The 22579-nt window shown below is 42.7% G+C and overlaps 1 protein-coding gene across 2 annotated transcripts in view; it reads left to right on the top strand.

Moving 5' to 3' along the window:
- plxnb1a (plexin b1a) overlaps positions 1 to 22579 on the top strand; it is a 60762-nt gene that overhangs the window by 23794 nt on the left and 14389 nt on the right. Inside the window, exons 2-15 of one of the 2 annotated variants that reach the window (XM_019266429.2) lie at positions 9192 to 9302; positions 9787 to 10660; positions 10766 to 11008; positions 11954 to 12136; positions 14618 to 14746; positions 16664 to 16764; positions 16883 to 17015; positions 17110 to 17266; positions 17369 to 17477; positions 17673 to 17781; positions 18446 to 19213; positions 20885 to 20983; positions 21465 to 21587; positions 22419 to 22512. In XM_019266429.2, the coding sequence (XP_019121974.2) occupies positions 9797 to 10660; positions 10766 to 11008; positions 11954 to 12136; positions 14618 to 14746; positions 16664 to 16764; positions 16883 to 17015; positions 17110 to 17266; positions 17369 to 17477; positions 17673 to 17781; positions 18446 to 19213; positions 20885 to 20983; positions 21465 to 21587; positions 22419 to 22512 (3112 nt within the window). In that variant the 5' untranslated portion in view covers positions 9192 to 9302; positions 9787 to 9796. The remainder of the gene's footprint in view (positions 1 to 9191; positions 9303 to 9786; positions 10661 to 10765; positions 11009 to 11953; positions 12137 to 14617; positions 14747 to 16663; positions 16765 to 16882; positions 17016 to 17109; positions 17267 to 17368; positions 17478 to 17672; positions 17782 to 18445; positions 19214 to 20884; positions 20984 to 21464; positions 21588 to 22418; positions 22513 to 22579) is intronic. The other variant, XM_019266430.2, reaches the window with a different exon arrangement.

Genomic DNA, 22579 nt, shown 5'->3' with positions numbered 1-22579 from the left:
TTGTAAACTTTCCTGATACTGAGGTTGAAATTGGTGTTGACATTTATTCTGAATATTACACAATTAATGCTGCAAACCAATCATAAAAACATCCATGTCAGTCGTCCAACAAAACAAACCCATACAACCTGAGGCAACAACAGTATACCAAAACAACTCTTGAACAAACTCTGTCTTCGATTCAGCAGCTAGATGTGAAAATATTCTGGTAAAATTAATGTTTTTGTCAAAGGAGTTTGGTCTGGTGGCTTCGAGGAGAGCATAAATTCACATAAAAGCTTCACTTTACATCTCTTAGCTTCAGTTCTCCTGAGGAAGATGTCCATCAAAATGGGACCTGCCACGCCTCCACCGTCTTGAGAAGTGGTTTAAAGAGCAAAATGTAATTTTTAATTAAATTGAATGTTTATTTTTACTCCGCTTTTTGTGGATGTTTAATGAGACATCCAGCTTTGATATCATATCTGCATTTTTATTATTTCAAGCCACATTTCCAAAAGCTTTAAACCTCAATCACTGTCTGAACTATTTCCTTTAATCATGAGTAATATTTCAACTTACAAATGTTATAAACATCTTTAAACATTGTTACTTTTCAGCTCAGCGCTGGTCCTGATATATTTGACACGTATCCCTAAAATGCACTGCATGCAGAACGGCTCCAGAACGGCCTTGTCGCCGATAGGTTTCAATTTTAGTCAATGTGTCAGCTCACACAGTCTCCATCCCCGCTGCGTCACGGCTCCGGAACGACTGCGGCGACCGGCAGCCCTCCGCAACACATACGTAGAGCTTCTATTTTTCACTGACCCCGGAGCACGGCGCATAAATTTAGCACAGAGCAGATTGTGGGAAGGAAATTGGCTACAAAATACAAAATAAGACCCCGGTTGATTTTTCAAAATAAAATACGGATCTAGTTTCATTACAAGAACGCGTCATAATGGGCGGGGCCGACCTGAAGTCAACAGGTCAGAGGGTTTCAGGCGTCTTTTCACCCCATCGACACCATGGATGAGGAGTTGATTCTGGTTTCTGATTTATGACACCAAGACACAAGGACACCAGAAAAAAAGATGCCATTGCAGGAGTCAAAGAGACTACAGCCGGCGAGATCTTGTGCATTCTCGCGACATTCAGTGGCCACACCCATGTGCATCACAAACAGATTATGTGTGAGTTGGCGGACAGCAGAGTATGCTGTCGTTCTGGAGCAGACCTGTTTCTCAGCCGTTCCGCATGCAGTGTATTTTAGGTGTTAAGGCAAGACTACTGTAGTCTACATCACTGAGTTCAGTGTTGAATTGTTGAATATTCATTGTTGAATAGTCAGGTTTGCTTGAGTTTAAAGGAATAGGTCAACTTTTTGGAGAGTCAGAACCACTCACTTTCATGTCTTTTATTAGAAGCAGTCGTTAAACTTTAAATTTAAATTCCCCCCATGCCAGTGCCAGGCCAGCTGATTCCATCTGCTCTCAGTCATAATGCTAAGTTAGAGTAGCTATCTCCTGGCTGCAGCTGCATGTGAGATAGTTTTGATCTTCTCATCAAACTCTTGACAAGAAAGTGAAAGATTCTGAAATTTTCAAACATTTCTTTATAAAACGAAACAGATTGTTTTTATTTTGATTAACAGAAGTTCAATTCTTTGAATGGAATATAAATGCACAGGGAGGAGGACATGAGGTCAGACCTAAACTACCTGAGTTATGAACAGCTGCAATGTTCATGCTTTACAAATCCAGTGTGGACGGAAGGATTGTCTCTTCATCTCCAAATACGCAGATACATCTCCATCACATATGCTTTACATTTAAGAATGCTCTGCAGCCCTGCATTCCTTCAGCACAGGTTTATATATGCACATTCATCTTAAAAAGACTTAAAGCAAAGTGCCCTCCAGCTAGCAAAACATTGGCTCAGTCCAAGTTTTTTTTTGTTTGTTTGTTTTTTTGCTTTATCATCCATTCCTCCCTTTTTCTCACGTTGTCATTCACTGTGGCCGACTAGCTGACTCTCCTTTGGGAGGCCCCCGAGGACTGAGGTCTGTAATTGTGGCAGGATTTGTTGGCTGCTGTCCGCGCTGTTGTGGTCCAACCCTGTCAGCAGAGGCTCTTTCTAAGGATCTGACCAGCAGTCACTTAACACGATCTGTCTCACACACACACACGTGCAAGATAAAGAAAGCACATAACCAGCACCGGTGCATGAAAGCAGATGCGTTTCTCACTGTCATTATCTTAATGTTATTACATGGCTCTGTTTTTCTTTTGGTTCACAGTCACTACATGTATTAACGGCATGTATCCAAACATGTATAACAGACATGCTTATAAAGTGGCCATATTTCAGTCGTTTGACTGTCCCTAGTTAAAAGTTAAATTAGGCCTCAGCTGTTATTGTCAATCATTTTCATTCATTCATTCTTGCTATCTCTCTCGCTCTCTCTTTGATCCTTGTTGCCTGTTCAACGTTGAACTGAAGAATTACAGCACCATCAGTTCCACTCTGTCATATTTCCCTGACAGCACAAGTCTCCCGTTTCTCCCACCACCATTGAGGGTCAGAAGGTCCGACGAGTGATGTCATGTGCTCAGAGACATCGGCTGCACCTTAAGATGAAGGCCTTAGGCTGCTCTCCTATTAGATAACACCTCCATAAAGAAATATGAAATGATCTTCTTTTTTAATATTAGATAAGAGGTAATTCGATTTATTTACATCAGATTTTGCAGGATGTGAAAATGTTTAAAGTCTCAGTTCCATATGATAGAATCCGACAGGAAATGAATAATCATATGACTCAAGACAGTAAAATATATGAAAAGAAATGATGAATTATGAAATAATTGAATAACATTTTGGTTCACGTTTTGATTATAGGCTTTTATTTTGAAAAAGTGATTTAATTTAAAACTAGCATTCTTCCTACGTAAGGACACTTGACCCGGTCTGTCCATTTTGATGCTGAGTCATAAACCAAGCGCACTAACCTTCTTCAGTTAGCACAAGTAGAATCATTTGGACTACAAGTCACGCATCTTCTGAACATTCTTCTAAAATTTAGTTTTTCAGACAGATCAGGAGGAAATGAGCCATGTTGCAGACCTGTCTCAGAAGCAGCACAGGCATTTCTTCTCTTTGTCAGTTCTGAATCGTCAGTCAGGTTTCCCAAAGATGATCTATAACAACTGAACTAGAATGTAAAGAACTTTATGAACTGTCTCCGACAGGATTTGGAGATCAGGGGTGAGGAGGCCGTTGTCTATTATAGAATATAGTCTGTTGTAGAATGTCTTTGGTCAGGCTTGCTAAAAGAAGCAGAGGACATATGATTGGCTGACATTTGACATCTTATTCCACCATAAAATGAAACCAGAATGTTGAAAAAAACAACATTTTTTTAAATTAAAATTTCAATGATTGGCACAAAAAAGTGCTTTTAATAATTCCTGAGCTATTTCACAATTTATCAGTTGATGATGTACCATATAGGATTTTCCTACCCAGCCATTTTGACTGAAAACTCCAGGTTTCATGTGATTTTTGTCGATGTGATGGTGAACAAAACCAGGACTTGAAACTGAAGCAGCTAAATGGAATTCAGCCATCTTTCATTTTACACCTGTTTTTTGTTTGCTTTTCCAACATGTGACATGTCATGTATTCAGTCAGTGCCTTTTGAATTATTTAATATTGAGCCTTCCGGAAAGTGAGTTAAAGGTGCTTTGTTTCCTCTTTTACACACTCGCATATTGATGAAGTTGCTGGCGTATCATAAATCGACTTTTTGGCCTCCACTGATGATGCATTATGTGAAAACAAGCTGGTGTGTTGATCGTTGCTCATGTATAGAATAGAGATTATGATAGATCATCAATAATAGATTGGTTTGGTTGTGCGTGTCATTCTGTACCAAGCAGCTAGGCTTAACACCTGCTTTTCCCAGGGAGAGCGTTACTGTCTCCAGGGTGAAAAGATCCTGTCATAAAAACGGCCTGAGCGTGTGTGTGTGGGTGGGTGGGTGTGTGTGTGTCTGAACATGAAAAAGTGTGTTGTGTCTCTGCACTTCTGTAGATGTGTGTGTGTGTGTAGACTCTCTTTCCAAGGGAAGTGGCTTTTATCCTGTGTCCGTTCAGGGCAGCCACTCGGTCGGAGAGCTGTGAAAGAGACACTATTCCCTCCAGCGGCAGACAGAGAGCCCCTTCAGCACACCGGAGGGACCTAGAGAGAGACCCTCTGTGTCTGCATGTGAACTGAGGGGAGAGAGATGGCCATTGACCCTAACGAAGGCGACGGAAATGGAAAGGGGCCAAGCATGTGTACATCTGCCTCTCATAATATTAGCTCCTTCGCTGATCTAACCATCTAAGTAGGGCAACGAACAACTCCACTGTATGTGAACGTACGTAGTGGATGCAAATATGGACTGGAAGTGACATAAAGGGTGTGTTCAAGCCTCCTGTTTGTTGATTTTGGTCTCCGCTAGAGTGGAAAAAAGAATTGGGTGTGTTTTGTGTGTTTAGGTTCACTGACAGTGACGGTTGGGTTCACACTCACAGTGGCTTGTTTGTTGGAGGTTCGGTCATCTGTCGGGACGACTGATCCGACTAGAGATGTCTGAAAGGACAGAAAGCAGTCTGCAGTCCAGTGCGATCTGTTCTCTTCTTTGGTCTTCAGACCATGTGAAACAAGATGTTGGAAGATCTATTATGGCTTGATCATGTGTGGTCAGGTCATTGTGCTGAACTGTGGCCAAATTGTTACAGATAGTCATTGGTAATGTCTGTAATGTTGATTCTTTAATATTTAGTGCAGTAATATTTGTTCTTAATGTGTCCCACAGAAGAATATCACATGACTTGGTTAAGCTATGTTTGAGTCAAAAAATGTCATTGCGAGAACAATACATTTCGTTCATATCTTTAAATGCTTGATTTAAAACCTTTAAGAGTTAATTATTGCCTGTGGAGCACAGACAGAAAATGACTTGAGAGACCAAGCAGCTATTTCCATGGCCAGAAAGTGAAGCCAATGCGGAAGTGTCAAAAACTGCATTATACATTCAACTGTCCCCAAACAAGTTTTTTTCATTCTGCATAATTAATATAGTTTATTAACTTTGTTCATCTGTTTCACTTCATTCACTTTGGTCCACCATGGAAGTTTTGCTAATTGTTCTGTGCACTTTTATCTGAATAAATGATTGAAGTCACCCTATGTTTGGTCACAAACACCTACGCCACCATTCATTTGAGTGGAGGTAGTGCATTGTAGTTGTGATGGAGAAGTTGAGCCAGATTCAGCTTTTTAGAGTAAACAGCTCGAAGGCATGATTCAACGATTCTTCAACGAGACCAGTCGAACTGGTTTTCTGATCGTTTCATAGCGGTTACCTTAGCGCAAATAAACACACCCCTAAAACTAGACGGATGTATTGTACATGATCAGAAACACTGTGTTTAAATTTTTTCATGGAGAACAATGGTGGGTTATGCACATACTTACAAGACAGGCGACTCCTGTTTTTGAACAGGAGAACACTGTCATACAATTTGTGTATTTTTATTAATTGGAATGGGGGCTGGTGATTATAACGAGCAGAAGGTTTGCAGTGGAGACATCTTTTCTATTGTGTTACCGTTGAAGTTTCTCTTCAACGTTGGTCTTCTCCAGCATGAGAATTTTGGAGAAGGAAACCCAGCAAATACCTCAGTTTTCTTTTAAATGCATCAATACTCGCATTTTCCGGCTTTTCTGTGACATTGTTTCAACTTAACTCTGTCCACTCAAGTGTTTACTGGCAAACGCCTGTGTCTGCTCTGTATCTCCTCACTGGAAGCCTGTGTGTGGTCACTGAAACTCTTGTTGAACTCAAACAGACACTCTCTGCCACTCTCTCTCTACTGTACTCTCTGGACAGGATCCACAGATGCTAGTGTTGCTGAATCTGGGGCCCCGGGGGCGAGACGCCAACCGACCCACCAGAACATAACAATGCAAGGCAATGCTCTCTGGCTCTGGGCCCAGTGTCCCCCACTGTCCCCGTGCTGCTGATCCCACATTTTTTATGGGGTCTTAGGCGTTCAGTGAGCTGTCACGGCTCATTAGGAGCTTTAAGAATGAACTTGCACAGCAGACTCTCTCAGTGATTAATAAACTTGGACAGAGAGAGAAAGCCAGTCAGATAGGAGTGTTTGGGGCAAAAGTTCACAGATGAGACCACACTCTGTGAGGTTTATAGAGGTCTATAAATACACTTGTTGGCACACACAGCACACACAAACTAGTTTGCTACTGTTGATTGGGATGGGTAGGTCACCCTGTTGCCAGCAGCTGTGGGTAATGTGGGTTTTAGTGCAAACTTTTCCACCTGAATAGAAGAAAGATATCTTTCATTTGACGTAACAATTTACTCCATAGTTCCTTTGTGTGATCGCTTTAGCCCTCCCCAATTCAGTTGACAGCCTAATGGTCTACCAGAGGTTATTTATAGGTTGTTGGACTGTCCCCCATGGCTGAACATGCTGCATACCAGACAACTGATGAACTCTGGAGATTGTTGGTGAAGAGCATGAGAGACACCGCCCCTCTGCTCCTCTAAAGGGTGGCAGTGGTATTTGTATTCAAACACTTCCACAGTAGTAATCTGTGGCTAAGGCCAGATGTACTAAATAAAGATCTGAATCCCAGAAATCATGGATCTGTGCTTGTTATTAGCTTCAAAAGCCTAAAAGTAAACTTGCTCATTTATGCTACTGAAATGAGGTTGTTTAGTTGATGGATTAGGTGAAAATGTTGCGTAGCATTAATAGGTCTCAGATGTTGAAATAAATATCCACAAATGGACTTCCCCTCTTGTGTTTTACCACAGCTGGATTTCTAGTGTCTACGTTCTCCCCGTCCAACTCCACTTTGTCCCACACCACAGTCATCCAGTCTGATCTCATGGCAGTTCGTAGGAAGCCATCATTGCTGTTTGGTGAGAGGAAGTTCCCATGGTAATGGGGTCATCGTAAGCTATAAATATGTTGACTGCGTCATGTTGTTGGGTCAAAGAGCAGGTGAGGACGCCTGCTCGGAGAAGCAGTGAGAATTGTTCTCTAGAATTGTTTCCAGGCTCTCTGTTACAGACGCAGGACAGGGCAACATGTCTGAACATGTCTGGATTAAAAATGTAATTACCTGATCTATTTGACACACTTTGTTTGTTATTTCTTTGTGATTCAAGAAAAATCCTGAGTTAAGTCAGAGTGCTTCAGAACGTGTCAAATTATCTAATTCGTAGGTGGCCGTAGCTCAATATGTAGGAACTTGGCTTGAGAACCAGAGGCTGTCTGGTTCAAGCACGACATCACTCCACATTTCTGTCAATGCACGTGTTTAAAAAATAATAATCAAATGAAGAATGAATTTCCTCACTGGTGATTTATAAAGAAAATATGCTTTTTTAATTTCACACAGCTGTAACAAAAATGAAACCTCTAGGAAAGAGAGGTCTGGGAAATGACACAATCTCCATCTTACAAATGAAATGTTCAAATTCCAAGGACATGTAAGGCATTGTTCCTTATAACAGTCTGGGGCTTTCCTGTAAGGCTTTACCCTTACACGGTCTAATAATAGTAGCTAATGGTGACTAATGTTAGCAAACTTTTGAAATTCTTGTTGTTTACATGACATTATTGCATCAGGTTGCTGACTTTGGCTCTTCTCCATTTGTGTGTTATGCTACACATCAGCATTTATCATTATCCTGTAATTCTATCTTGTGGCTTAATTCACTGGTGTTATGGTGGTCTTGCTTTAAGATCTTTGACTGATAGGACTAAATGGTCTACAGCTATGCTAAGCTCTGTGGCCTGTACAGCAGGGCATTGAGATAATTTATAACATGCTTAATGCTCGAACAAAAAGGTTGGACAGCTGGTCTGGGTGGGCCGTATCGGGAGCATGGCTGAGGGTGCTGAGGACGGAAGTCATAACGGCTCATTGAAAGACACAGATTCTGAGTATGGACAGTATTTATAGAGAATCTAAATCTGCTTTATAATGAAAGAATGACATGGAAATCTCATTTTCTACAGTATGAGACCTTTAAGAGATCACCAACCTGTCATAACAATTCATCCTGAGGTGAACATGAACAGAATTTCATGGCGATCCAGAGAGCAGTTGTTAAGTGAGTCAACAGATTTAATGTCACTACCACAAGTCTTACACCACTGTAGCATATTTAACTCAATAAAACATGAGGCACAGAGAAGAGTTTGTTTTATATATATATATTTCATAAAGACAAGTCTTCCCTCGTCTCAAAGAACTGAACTGTGTGGATTTTCAGCCCTATTTAACAGACTGCAATGGCCACTTCTCTTGACACACAGACACAGACACACGACTGAAATCCTCTGACAGTGGGCGTGGAGGTTATTGCTTATTATACTTCTTATTCTGCTCATGAATAAGTAAAAAGGACGCCTGAGTCTCACCCACTTACCAGACACATACTAAGACACATGCACCTGCTTCTGTATGGCTCTTACACACACACACACACACACACAGTTTCCCGTTCCACCCCCCTTCATTTTTGTCCTGGTTGCAGCCCCTGGGAGTGGACAGTTAGGTGAGATAGCGCTGCATGTCTAATGTCTTAGCAGAGACACAGCTTTCTCTACACATTTTCTTTTCTTCCATTATGTGTGTTGGGCCGTAAATAATACATTTCAATAGTATTCTGTGTATCTAAGCCAGTTTAAAGCTTGCATGATACACTATGGTGCGCAGGAGTTATTTATTTATTTCAGCCTGACCTTTGTCAGGGAGGTCAGTGAAAGGTCCGAGGAACCTGTTCAATAATTAAAGGGGGTTTTATCTCTAATGCGAAGGCTCTCAGCGTCCACAGACCACTCTCTTCAGAGGTGTTGAGTGATGGCTGTGGAAATGGGAAATGAGAGTTGTTGTTTCCAATGTTCCAGCTGTAAAGGGATACTGTGGACATTACAGTGGTGAAGTTCTAAACACTGTGGGGGTAGTCATATGCTAGATGCTGCGATGTTTTAATGAATAAGACAAGACGTGACAAGATTCTTGAAAATAGCTGTCTGTCTCTGAGTCATGTCTCTGTCCCGCTCTCTCTCTCTCTCTCTCTCTCTCTCTCTCTGTCTCTGTCTCTATCCTGAATACAGATGAATAATCCTCTGCGTTGCCAACATTGACTGACAAGACAAGAAAGGAATGGGATATGATTCCAGGTGATCGTGAGGAGGAAGTCTTCAGCTTAACAAAGAACATAGATGGTGAGATGTTCTTACTTAAACTGTTTTTAAAAGTTGCAAAATCAATACAATTAATGAAAAGACCTGGGAACTGTAGTTTTAAGCAGTTTTACTCAAACAGCAGTAAAAGGTGTATTTGTTGATGGATTTGGTGCTTTAACAACACCCCCAGGATGATATAATGGGGGATTGACTCAGAATAAACTACAGTGTGTGTTCATGGCATTGATTAAACGCATCAGCCAGTGCAACAGTAGAGGTCTACAACACTGGGCAATAAGATATATCAGGCTTAGGCTGCCCAGACTAGCAAGAAAAAGAGCATTATCTTCCTTGATTAGATTTCTAAGAGGTTCTGACTACACAGTCTAATCCTAATATTTCTAAAACTCCTAAAGTTGGACTATATTCAGCTATATGGATGCTGCTTTTAGCCTCATTAGATATTGTTAAACCTCAACATCTGTTAGTACAAACCTCAAACCATCCTGTTTTTCTTCCTCAGAGTATTTGCCATGCTACATGGGAAGGCTCTGAACTCCACCCTGCTCTTACTCCTCACCCTCATCATCTCTGCCAGTGCCCATGGTCGCTCCTACCCTCGTTTCTCCCGTAATGACACTGAATTCCAGCACCTGGTTCTCCACCCGGACCCCTCAATGGGGACGGTGTACGTGGGGGCCAGGGACCACCTCTTCCAGCTGGATGGATCAGATGGACTCCGGCTGGAGCAAGAGGAGACGACTGGTCCTGTGAGCGACAGCAAAGACTGCCTCCCCCCAGTCACTGAGTTTAACTGTCCGCAGGCCAGGAGAACCAGTAACCACAACAAATTACTGCTGGTGGATTCGAAGGCGTCGCAGTTGATCACCTGTGGCAGCATCCACCAGGGCACCTGCCAGAAACGCAACCTGACATCCATCAAGGAGGTTCTCTTCTCCACCGAGAGGCCCGTGGATACGCAGTATGTCGCAGCCAATGATCCGTCGGTGTCAACCGTGGGCCTGGTGGTGGGGCTTCGTAGCGGAGAACGGACAGTGATGTATGTGGGTAGGGGCTATACCGCCAGCCATCCGCCCATCTCCACCCGCCACCTTTCTTCAGAACCCATCTTTTCCTATGAGGAGACGGCTAAGCTGGCTGTGGCCGGGCGCCTATCGGAATACGACCACCACTTCGTGAAGGCGTTCACGCGTCGCACGTATGTGTACTTCTTGTTTTACCGCCGGGACATCAAGTCGCCATCAAGGGAGTACCGCACCTATGCCGCCAGAGTGTGTCTGGATGACACGTCCTACTATTCCTACGTGGAAGTTCCTCTTGTCTGCCGGTCTCCTTCTTCTCCCTTCAAGACTTACAACCTGCTCCAGGCTGCACAGGTGCATGAGTCCTTCAGAATACTTCTCTTGTAGGGAGCAATAATTCAAACATTTCTTCTGTGTGTGAATGTCTTTAACTTTTCCCTCTTGCCTTTGTTGCAACAGGTGGGACAAGGTACAGACAGGGAGGGCGAGGATCTCCTGGGAGTTTTCTCCACCCGCATCGGCTCCACAAACAACAATCCCTTGGATGCCTCAGCTCTGTGCGTCTACCCACTGGATGAGCTAGATGCATACATCGACTCCACTCGTGATCTCTGCTACACCAAGGACGGCCGGGTGGAGGGAAGAGGGGAGGTGGCCTACATAGAGTATGAGGTCAAGTCCAGCTGTGCAAACCTGCCTGTGGTAAGGAAGGACGGTTGACCGTTGATGTGTTTTTAGCATCAGCATCAACATCAACCTGATGAAACTGAAACTGACTTTTTCTGCAGCTATAGCTTTCTCTGCTTTGTATAGCACATACATCATGGTGAATTTCCTGCTGTCCACCACGTACTATGAGTATATCGACTCACTTGGTTTCAGTGGTTGCAAAGAGACAAAACAAAAAGTAGAGCACAGTAATAAGGCATGATTGCTGAGATTAAGCTGCGTAGCATGAAGAACTGAAGGCAGGGCGAGCCTTGTAATGCCCTCGTTGAAGAGCCCATAGCTTCCAGATGCCCAGCTGCAGCCCTATAGCCGCCCAGGTCCTGCCAGCCTTCAGAACCATTTAATGGGATTGTTAGGGATCAATCAACCAGACTAACCCTGAATCAGCTGCACTGCTGCTTAATGAGCTCTGACAAGGAAGTTCTTCTGAAACCCACTGACAAGAGAGGACAGGACAAGAGAGACGGAGACTGGAGCGGGGGGGGTCTTACAATGATCTTAGAGATCTCTCTTTGCAACAATGATCTTATTTTTGATCAACTTGGAGTAGATGGAAAAAGACGGCCCGTTTTACTTCCTCCTTCAGGACCAATTATCTGGAGCCAGAGCTGCTCGGAGACTTACTGGAAAGAGGATTTGGGGGAGCTGTTGTGCAGAACCAAAAAGAGTGAATTGGCTGTGCGAGTTGGTTGAATCGCTTCTTTATGGTGCAATCCTCTTACGATGAATTAAGAGGATTCAAAGGCTCTGAGGCAATCATAGGAAAAAGAATGACTAATTGAAAAGACGTAAATATGAATATGTTTGCTGAAGCTGAGGTGTTTGACATGCCAAGATTAATAAAACCCAAATGTTTCATGCAAAGTAATCAAATAAAAAAGATCAAGAAATGACTGAACCTATGACTTCGTGTTGTAGAATACCCTTAAGGCGTACCCCTGCGGCTCTGACCACACCCCCAGTCCGATGGCAAGCCGGGAACCGCTGGAAGCTAAAGCCGCGTGGCACACCTCAGCCGCCCGTCTCACTGCTGTGGCGGTCAGTGTCAGAGAAGGACACAGCATCGCCTTCCTTGGAGACTCCAAAGGGACTCTGCACAAGGTAACTCATCCCATGTGCTTTTTGAACATGCTTGTTGTTTCTGTGCCAGTTTCTTCAGGCCTGCTGCAGCATGCACTAGGTGGAGGGCTGGGAGACGCCCTGGACACATCACAGGGATAACAAAGATCATGGGAATATTTAGACCATTGGGCAATTTCCTACTGAGGCAATTTCCTAATATTTTCCATTCCAAGATAATCACACACACACACTTAATACTGTGATCCTCACAGCCCTACCCTCGAGGCTGTCACTGCCTGCTCCTGTTAAAGATGACAATTAATCATTTTCAAGGAAAGCAGACACACCTTACACCACATAAAACATTAGCAAGTGATTTCAGGGATTTCTTCCTTAGTCTGTGCCAGTTCCCATATTCAGGCATCGTTATGCAGCTACATCCTTGAAGATTCCGATCATTCCAGTGTTCACAGTTCTCCAACATACACAGACAAGCATACCACCATGATCCCATGGCTTGTACATTTGCTTTTTGTTCTGTGGACTGCAGTATGTGATTGTTGGAGATGTGGAACATATTACATTTTTGAGCTGGCGTTTTAAAGAAGTGATGCATATTTTAAATGTTTTTTCTAAGACTTGTGGAATGCATTTTCCATTTTGACTTTGTTTTTCAAAGTCTGACCACAGCTTTTTAAAGTCCAAAAACTGCTGTGTGTCACCAGCTTTAGAACAACATCTGTATAGATCTGATGTAGGGATCCAGATAAGAGGATTGTAGACATAACTCAGCTGTGAGGTATTCCAGGCGTTGGTTATCGACTAGTAGGTCTAAGTATTTTGCTTCGTATGTGCATGTGTGTGTTTGATGTGTGTGTGAAAGAAGGAGACCTGGTGCTCTTAGGTAGCAGATCAAAGCAGCACTCCATGTAGCCATCTGCAGTAAGCTATTGTAACAGGATTATCGTATCACAGTAGGACAAATTCCATAGCATCCAGATACTGGTGTGTGTGTGTGTTGTGTGTGTGTCTGTGTGTGTGTGTTAGGCCACGGTTGTTGGCCCATTTTAGACCGTATACCAGTGTATTTAGAACGGCCAGTCTAACTGGGAACAGTTGATTTCAGTGCAGATTCACAGAAGGAAACCATTTACCGCACTCACATCATTCTGTTAAAAATGAAAAAAATATAGGAATGATACCACATGTCTGTATGCTAATTATGAAGCTAAAGACAAGAGATGCTTAGCTTAGCTTAGCACAAGCCTGAACGCCCCTCCTACCAGCATCCCACATTATAAACAAGTTACATCTTGTTTGTTGAATCCTTGTATACGGGAATTACGTGCCGGACTATTTCTTGGCACAGTGACTCTTTGTCAGTTTGTGAGTTTTCCAAGTAGCTGACAGAGACTTGTGATTTCATATTGATTCATCAAACAAGATATGACATGTTGATTGAGGGGACAGACCAAGCGGTGAACTCTGTGGCTGTGATGTGTGGCTCGCTAGTTACAGAAGGAGTCATGTTTACAGCCTGGTACAAAAAAACTGTTTTGGTCTCTATAGCTAATTTCCCCGTTCATGACAACTGTACTGAGGGTGAATTTTTATACAACTCACCTGTTCAAACTGTATTAAGGCTTAAAGTTATGCAAAATTACCAGCTGGGTACTGTTACACATGGTTTGTTTGATCAACCAGGCATCATTCGGCCTGACCTTAGGTCCGCCAGTTATCCATGTCTTTGCCGATTTTTAGATTTGCCGGGAGGCAGAAGAGGCAGGACTGCCAACATGGCAGCAGCCAGACACTTGTGGGTGAAATCACACATACACTGTCCATTTTTAGTGAAACAGACATGAGAGTGGCCTATGCCTCATCAAGAAAATAAATCAGCATATTTCCCAAAATGCTGAACTAGCCTTTTAATGTAGATCTGTTGGAAGTGATGTCAATCCCTGCATCTGAAACCTGGAAAACCTGTAAATTCTCCATCAGATATGACATGCAAAACAGTAAACTACAAAACTGTTTTGAAGTCACCACACATTACAAAGCTACTTCCCATGCCATTATATGTTGAGTGCAACCTCTTAATGGGACAACTGATTCTCCATTCTGCTCACCATGATCAAGTGAGAGGCTGATGGAGAGAGGCATCAAAACCTCTGCTAATCCCATTAGCACGAGGTAACATGAGAGTTTGAAGGCCTGTGAATCACTTAAGCCAGAGGTGTCTTCCTGCGCTTCATATTAGATTTGGCTGTGCTGTAATCAAATTCATGGCCACTTCTGCTGCGATCCTGCACAAGCGTGATTTGATTTGAGTTTGAGTTGTAAGCCGAAGAAGATATTCCTTTTACGTTATTTTCTTTTTTGTCAGCTCTTAATTTCAGGCTTGCAGTGAAAGGAGTGTACCACTTTTCTCTAAAAACCCTTGTCTAAAGATATAAATCCATTGCAACTTAAATACTACTATCTGAAGTGTTGTGTTGTTTTTCTGGCGTACTTCTTCAGGTATATCTGGGCCAAGATGGACAGGTGGAGGTATATGCGAACATGACCATCCAGCCCAACTCACCCATTAACAGTGACCTTTTACTGGACCAGAATGGAGCACACATCTACATCATGACCAAAACTACTGTAAGTCTACTTCTGGACAGTTGGAAGTGGTAAATGCCATCTTAAAAGAATACACAGGAATCTAGCCAGGATATCTCAGCGTAGTAAACTTTCACAGGTTTCACATGTTTTGTCTTTGAACTACTCAACAGATGTATAATCAGCCGTAGCCTTCTTGGCGAGTGTGTCCATTCAAACAGTCACCCAGATGTCTCCATACACGCGACTGAACATGGCTTGTCATTCATTGTCAGAACAATTTATCGTTTGTCAGAGTTTTTCAGGCTTTGATACTTCCTCAAGCTGTGTCTCTCTCACAGATAAAGAGGATAAAAGAATAAGAGGCAAAGAGCATAAAAGAAAACAGAGAGGGCAGCTGGCTGTCGGGGTCAGAGTTCACTAACCCCACTGCGATGGGTACAACAGTCAGCGGGAGGTGTAAGGTCAGACATAACAATGGTATTGATCAGAGAAAGTGGCCTCTATTGTGTTGGCACACTCCCTACAGAGTGTCTGTGTGGGTAGGCATGGATGCTGATAAATGGACATGGGAAGCTGCTAGTCTATACTTACACAAAGACTTGTGTCAATTCTGGACCACTGAACGGCTTAATCCAAAAGTAGCTTTCTGGCTAAATAATGCTGACTGAATCTACATAAAAAGGCAAGAAGTAAGAGGACGTGATGTGTCGCACTCATTATTAACCGAAAGAAGAAGAAACATGTGTAACTGTTTATAATTTAACAGACCTTTTCCACAGCAACCATTTTAACATGAAATAGTAGGGTAAACACAGGTGTTTACAATGGCACTAATTGCGGTTCCGTTCCATTTATTGCAGCAGAGTATTTCCAGTAATCCAACATGCACCACACTAGAGCTGGGAATCTTTGCCTGAACCCGCCGGGACCCAACGGGACCTGGCACCCGACGGGACCCGGCACTGAATAAATGCAACATTTTGTTGAAATATGACAGCAAAACGACAGGAAATTCGTAGCTGACCTGTTGATTGGAGTTGTTATGCCATATGCGCACAAAGCTGTCAATCAAAACGGGGCCGGGCCGGGCTCGGGCCGGGCTCGGGTCGAATTCTATCGGACTTCTAAGGTCGTTTCATGCTCTGTACCACACCATGCAACCTGACATTGTTTGACCTGAATGGAACGGAACCCTAATTAGTATCACTGGAAACACCTGAGTTTACCTACTGTTTCATGTCAAAATGGCTGCTGTGGAAAAGGTCTATTGGCAAGATGAATTTGAAGCTCAACAGACTCAACTAGTGTTAACATATCTAAAGTAGCTAGCTGAATAGCTATGAGATAGCTAGTAACAATATGGCTCATGAGGACGGTTAGCATCGTAAGCTAACCCAGACAGTAAAATGGTAACTAGCATGATTAGAACGCTACAAAAGCACTAAGCAGCAGTTCACAGACTAAAAGAGGCACGAGGTAAAAGAAGTAAAGGTAATAATGGACTGTAACTCTGAAAAAAATACATTGTTAAGTTTGAATCTCAGACTAGCTAACGAAAGGTTGGCTGGCTGAGATAACTAAGAACGTCTGCGCTGCTGTTTAAGTGGATTTTGTTTCACAATGAATTTGTTGTTGACTTAAACCCCGCTTGGCGTAAAGTTTAAAAACATTTTTTAAAAAGCCATAATGTTAACATTAGATAACTTATCTGTAGTTATCTAGGTAAACTAGTTTAGCCAACTGACTTACATGAAAGCAGTTGTAAGAAATGAATGATTGAAAGTCATTTAATATTATATTATGCCATTAATTATGTTTTTGCAAACAATAAACGCCATAGAAAGTGGAGGATATTCTCAAAAGTGAGAACATCAAGACTTGTTGCATACCGTTGTACACCAAATTGAACCACAGAAATTGTGTCTTTGAGTGCTGACCCTCATTTGTCATTCTCAGGTAGAGAAGCATCCTGTGGCAGAATGTGGGGATCACCTGGACTGTCAGTCCTGTTTGTCTGCCAAAGACCCCTACTGTGGCTGGTGTGTCCTGGAGGGACGGTGAGTCTGTATACATATGATGGGGACAGGGTAAAGTAATTGTATGGCTACTGTAAATGTTCTCTTGTATACTTGTCCACTTTCTCTTTCCCCGTCTTACTCCTCTGTGGTATTTCAGGTGCGGTCAGCGCTGGGAGTGCCAGAGAGGGTCTGAGCAGGGCCAGTGGCTGTGGAGTTTTAACCAGACGCAGCAGTGCCTCAGTATCCAGCACCTGAGCCTCTACAACATAAGCCGCGGGGAGAAAGACGATGTAAATTATAGGCATGAATTCTTTAAGATAAGTGTTGAACCCTCAGTTGATGAACATTAACAGCATTCCCTCTCAATCCTGTTTCCTCCATCAGATTACAGTGTCAGTAGAGGGCCTCCCGAGTCTGGGAAAAGGAGAAGCCTACTCCTGCTTCTTCCAGGACACGGAAACTCCTGCCTCACTCACTGACACTGGCGTGTTGTGCTCCACTCCTGATGCCAGCAGTTTGCCCCCCATTAGCCATGGAGATGGTGAGGGTTTTTCTTCCCATTACTTTGTGTGAAAGATTGGAAATGTGGAGCTACAGTATGATGCCCAAGAAAATGACACAAATGGTGTTTGTTCTGATTCAGAGTTTGTGATCGTGACCCTGTCACTGCGTTTCACAAACGTGACGGTGGCAGAAACAGAATTCACCTTCTACAACTGCAGCTTGGTCCAGCAGCTCTCTGGACGCAGGCCGTGAGTAAACACACACACATCAGCCCTTCTGTTGTAGTTCAGTATGTATGAATACCAAGTGGGGACTACGAAGTATCCAGAATACAGCGTTAGATTATCTGAGAGTCTAGGATTGTTGTTGTAGTTGTCTCATGGGCTGTCTAACATGTTTATCATGATTTCTTCCACCTGTTCTCCTGCTGTGCACTCCACCAGATGTCAAGGGTGTGTTAGTAGTCGCTGGGGGTGCAACTGGTGTATCCACCAGCATGTCTGCACGCACAAACACACCTGCAGCCAAGGAGTCACCATCTACAACCAAAACGTGAGTCCACAAGAAGGCTTTGGATTGTACTAAGAAATGTTTGAATGCAGATAGATTTCAGGGGTACTATATATACAGTTAGCACTTTATTAGGTGTACTTTAGCTAAAAGTAATGAGGCTCAATACAACAGTCCTGCAATAAATTCTATTACTGTGAACGTTCTGGTGTTTAAACTGTTTCAGAGCTGTTTATTCAACTGTATGGCCATTTTGGAGGTGCAGCTGAATTGTACTACATTATAATGAGTGTAGTTTTATCAGTGAGGGTATTAAATAACAGAAACACCTCTCGGTAAACACAATCCAACCTTAATGAAGGCAGGATTTTTGCAGGACTGACTTATTTTGAGCTAGGTGTCTTTAATAAACTGCCACCTGAAGGTAAGCTCTGTATTTAAAGGAAAAACACAGTGCAAACTTAAATCACTGAGTTTGTGCAACATGCTGTGCATGAGCTGTCTGTTTGCTGTGCTCGCTGTAGTTTCCTGTTTGTTTCCCTTCGTCTTTTTAGTCCAGTTTTGACCATGAATCGTCGTTTTATGTTTCTCATAAGTTGCTTCTTATTGTATTTGCAAACCCTTTTTTGTTTTATCCTAATTTTGTCTTCCCCCTGCCTTTTTTTCTTGTCCTCTCCTTTCCCCGCTTTTTCACTCCATCGTCAAGTTCAAACCGCCAACACGCACCATCCCACCACCCACCAGAACACTGACCCCTTTACCTCCCACTGTCCCGACTGCTACAACAACAACAACAACAACAACAACTCAGCCACCACCCACAGTGACACCTGTCCCCACCACAGCAGCTGTCCCTTCAACTACCACCACAGTGACACCACCCACCACCTCTAAATCTGAATCCACCACACCCCTTACCACGGCCACAACTTCCCCATCTCTCAGGATCTTCACCCAGGCCACCACCCTTCACACTGATGTGAGCACCGCAGGCGGGTCCCTCTCTCTATCTGTGGAGGAAGTGACAGAGGGAACTGGTGGCACTGCAAGAGGTCTTTCAGAGGGCGAGAAGGCTGAAACCTGGAATATCACTGATGAAACTCCACACACTACTATACCCAGTAGCACTAGTGGCCAGGTAGACTCTGAGCTGAGATTTTTAGAGCCGTCCGGCGAAGTTGTGGACTCTTCCTCCGATGTGAGCTCAACCACCTCCAGCGAAGTGGCCCTATTAATAGACCCCTCTGTCAGTGATGATAAAGAGGACATTCCTCTGACCAGCTCCGAAGACAGTGACTCACCTCTGTGGTTGAGTGAGTGGGGGAAGCCGGGGGGAGAGACTGACTTGAACTCTGCAACAGGTGCCAGCGAAAAGTCGTTCATCTACACGCAGTCACCTGAAACAGTTATTGCCCCCAACTCTGAATCTGCAACAAACTACCAATCAGATTCTTCGACCAACTCTTACTTTCCGGTGAGTGCAGAAGCCACGTGTGCAGCTGCTGTGAGAGTCACCATGAGAAACCACTGACCAGAAAAGTTTGACATTCTGGGAATTATTATTTTGAGTTTTTTTTGCAGAGAGTTAGACAAGAAGAATGATACCACTCTTATATGTCTGTTTAATGTGAAGCTACAGCTACAACATATTATTTGTTTAATTTTTACAAGAGACAAGGTTCCCACGTGCCGGGAAACCAAGAAAACAGATGACCGATTTTCAACACTTAAAATACATGGACTATGACAGAAACATTTTAACATCCTCCTGTTTTTCTTATAAAAGAATTATATTTCTCACAATAAAATAATTCAGGTTACAAATGAATAATAGTGGTTGTAATCTGCACTCGCCAAGCATAGAGCACAAAAATAAAATGTAATATCAAACATTAAAACAAGGCCAAAAAAACAAATAAACACAGTTAAAGGAGAGAGTTCCAAAACTAGTGACATTAAAACATCTTGAAGGTTCTGCCTGTAACACCTCTAATTTCAGGAGTGAGAATGTCAGAAAGACTGACGGAGGTAAAGTCCCGGAAAATGATCTCTTGAATGGAGTAGGATTCCTGGAGAGAGCCAATTGAGGCATTTCCTGCACTGCCGGGACGGGATAACTATGACGAGCTAATCTTATCGTGCTGTGGCTGTATTTCACGTTTAACAGACAAACTTGAGAGCGGTATCCACCTTCTGTTAATCTGTTGATCTAAGCTTCAGTGTGCAGTCAGTAACTACACGGTCCACATTCTGACAGCAGTGGAAGCAATGAGGAATACCGAACACTACACTTGTATTGCAGTAGTCTTCATTAGCTCTCCTGTCCACAAAAAGACAAACAACAGACACAAAATCAATGGAACGGAGAAAGTCAAGGCACTAAGCTGACAGGTCTCATTGGCTAGTGTACCCTCTCCATGCATTTCTGTTCACCTCATTCAATACTAGATGCAGGTAATAATGTTTCACTTATCCAGAAAACACGAGCTAAGGAAAGCTGCTATCCCTGATTATCATTTCCTGTTCTCCTTTCTGATGTTTTACTTGTATGTTCAGTGTTTCATCGCTGTGGTGTGTTTCTGTGTTCATGTTTTGTTTGCAGTTGCTTTTTGTTTTTCATCGTCTGGTCTAGCCTTACACTCAGGTATAAGATGGGACAGCTGCCCACACTTTGGATTGATTTATTGTTATACAGAATTCACCTTTTTTTTATTGCATCTGAATCTTTAGTTATGACATTTTATACACTATATGATCAACAGTATGTGGACTCATCTCAGTTTGTTAAATTTCTGTGCACAGGTGAATCTAGATTTTTCATAATTTAGTCGTCTGACGTTGATTTTCATAGTTCACATTAACGGTCTTAGTTCCAGTCAGAGGAAATAGCAACACTTCAGTGACGGCCCTCTAATGTTGTAGCAATAGATAATGCCATGAACACGAGCTAGGCTTAATTGCATAATAGCAGATCCTAACACTAAAGCCTCCAGGAGAATTTCAAGGTCTTAGCAGCGTGGGGCAACTTTTTAATGTTCGTGATTATGAAATGCGTTGTTCACATAATGTCGGCTGTTTTTAGGATCTAGACGTAGCTGCAGAATTTCTTTTCCCTTTTATGTTTCTCATTCTAATGTGCCACCAGGAATGTCCGTGTGTGGAGAGAGTTCAGGATTCCTCTCTCCTCCCTGTCAACGTGGAGAGGAAGGTCACTCTGGTGGGACAACACCTAAACCTGTTTCAGGTAATGGAATCATCCAGGGCACAGCCAGCAGAACAGTACAATAAAACTGTGTTCATGCAGGTTACTCTCAAGATATATTTGAACATGAATGTTTCAAGATGGGATTTGTTTCATGTTATTATCAGTAAGAAAGTCTTAAAGTCTTTTCAGCAGCAGTGAGCACAAGAGCCGCTCTGCAAACATTCTGAAAGTCCTGAGATATGGGTACATTTCAGTTTGAGTTAAAAAGGATATAAACGCTCGTATTAAAAGCTCTAGACCACAGAGGTTTGTAATGCATCCTGTGGTTTAGGATAGATTCTCACTGTCAGAACAAAAAGAGCATTATAATGTGGACACGTTTCTTCCTGAAATTGACTATGTGGTACTGACAATAAAACAAAAATCTGTTTATTCCGCCTAATGTACCCGCACTGCCACAAGTGAACATGAGCTTATTTTATAACGTGTGTACTTCACTGTATGTGGTGTGTATGTTTAGGATGAGAATCTGGACTACGAGTGTGTGTTGGACATCGAGAATCAATCAGTGGTGGTGGACGCCTCCGTGGAGCTGGATGCCAAGCAACAATCCGTCTTCTTTATCACCTGCCAACCACACAAGGTCAGCAAATATCTCAGTATATATTATCTGTTGTGGAAAAATGATTGCATTACCAAAAACCATGAGGGTCTGACATAAAGACTTGGACAATGACAGTTGTCTTTTGAGTTTTATTCTTGCAAGAAGAGTGCGGGGCTCACAGCGTCATCGGAGGCTGCAGGTCATGCACTGTACAACAAGAACTAAGACATTTATACAGGAACAAACAAGTCAATGCTAATAACTCTAGCCAAGCATCACTTCCTAAATACTTAAATAAATACTTCATTATAATAAAATATTAAATAATAACCATCCAGACTTTGGCACAATATTATATCATTTGTAGTAATATGCTTTATAGGTAAATGCTAGTACAAAAACAAATGTGGATGACACTCTTTCCTGTCTTCTCAGCCGTGCTGGCTGTTGCCTGTTTATCACCCAGATTTCTTCCATTTTTCTACCTACAGTCTGGTCACATTCATCAGTCCCAGTGTGCCAGCAAATGAATCATCTTTCATAAACTGTTCATACAGCAGTACAAGAATTTATCAACATTTATCTGTCTTAATCTGATGGAATAAACCACACACTCATCTGTTACCATTCATTGACTCAGTCAACAAAAACAGGCCAACAACCAACACCAATAAAGCAGAGGCATGCCATATTAACAGAAATCCATGAACTGTCTTCTCCTGATGATGTGTGTTTTTCATTCGCCCCCATAAGCAGATAATTTGACACACGCCGTCTCTGCTTTGCACCTGAGCGTGCATAACATCAACTCATATATACCACAGGCAGTCCTTGTGCTGCTTCGACTGTTAACTTCTGCTCTCGTTTCAGTATGCATATTCTGCCATGATGGAGGAATACGCAGCCACAATCAACGTGAGGAGAAAAAACAACTTCCACATCGACAGCGCAGAGGATCTGTACGGTGAGGACACTGTTTTTACTCTGAGCGGGAGATGTGACACCATCTGATGGCGTAGAGTAGCAGGTAC

The sequence above is a fragment of the Larimichthys crocea genome, chromosome XV (genome assembly GCF_000972845.2).
Source record: "Larimichthys crocea isolate SSNF chromosome XV, L_crocea_2.0, whole genome shotgun sequence".
Taxonomy (NCBI): domain Eukaryota; kingdom Metazoa; phylum Chordata; class Actinopteri; family Sciaenidae; genus Larimichthys; species Larimichthys crocea.
This window is presented reverse-complemented; position numbering and strand designations above follow the sequence as displayed.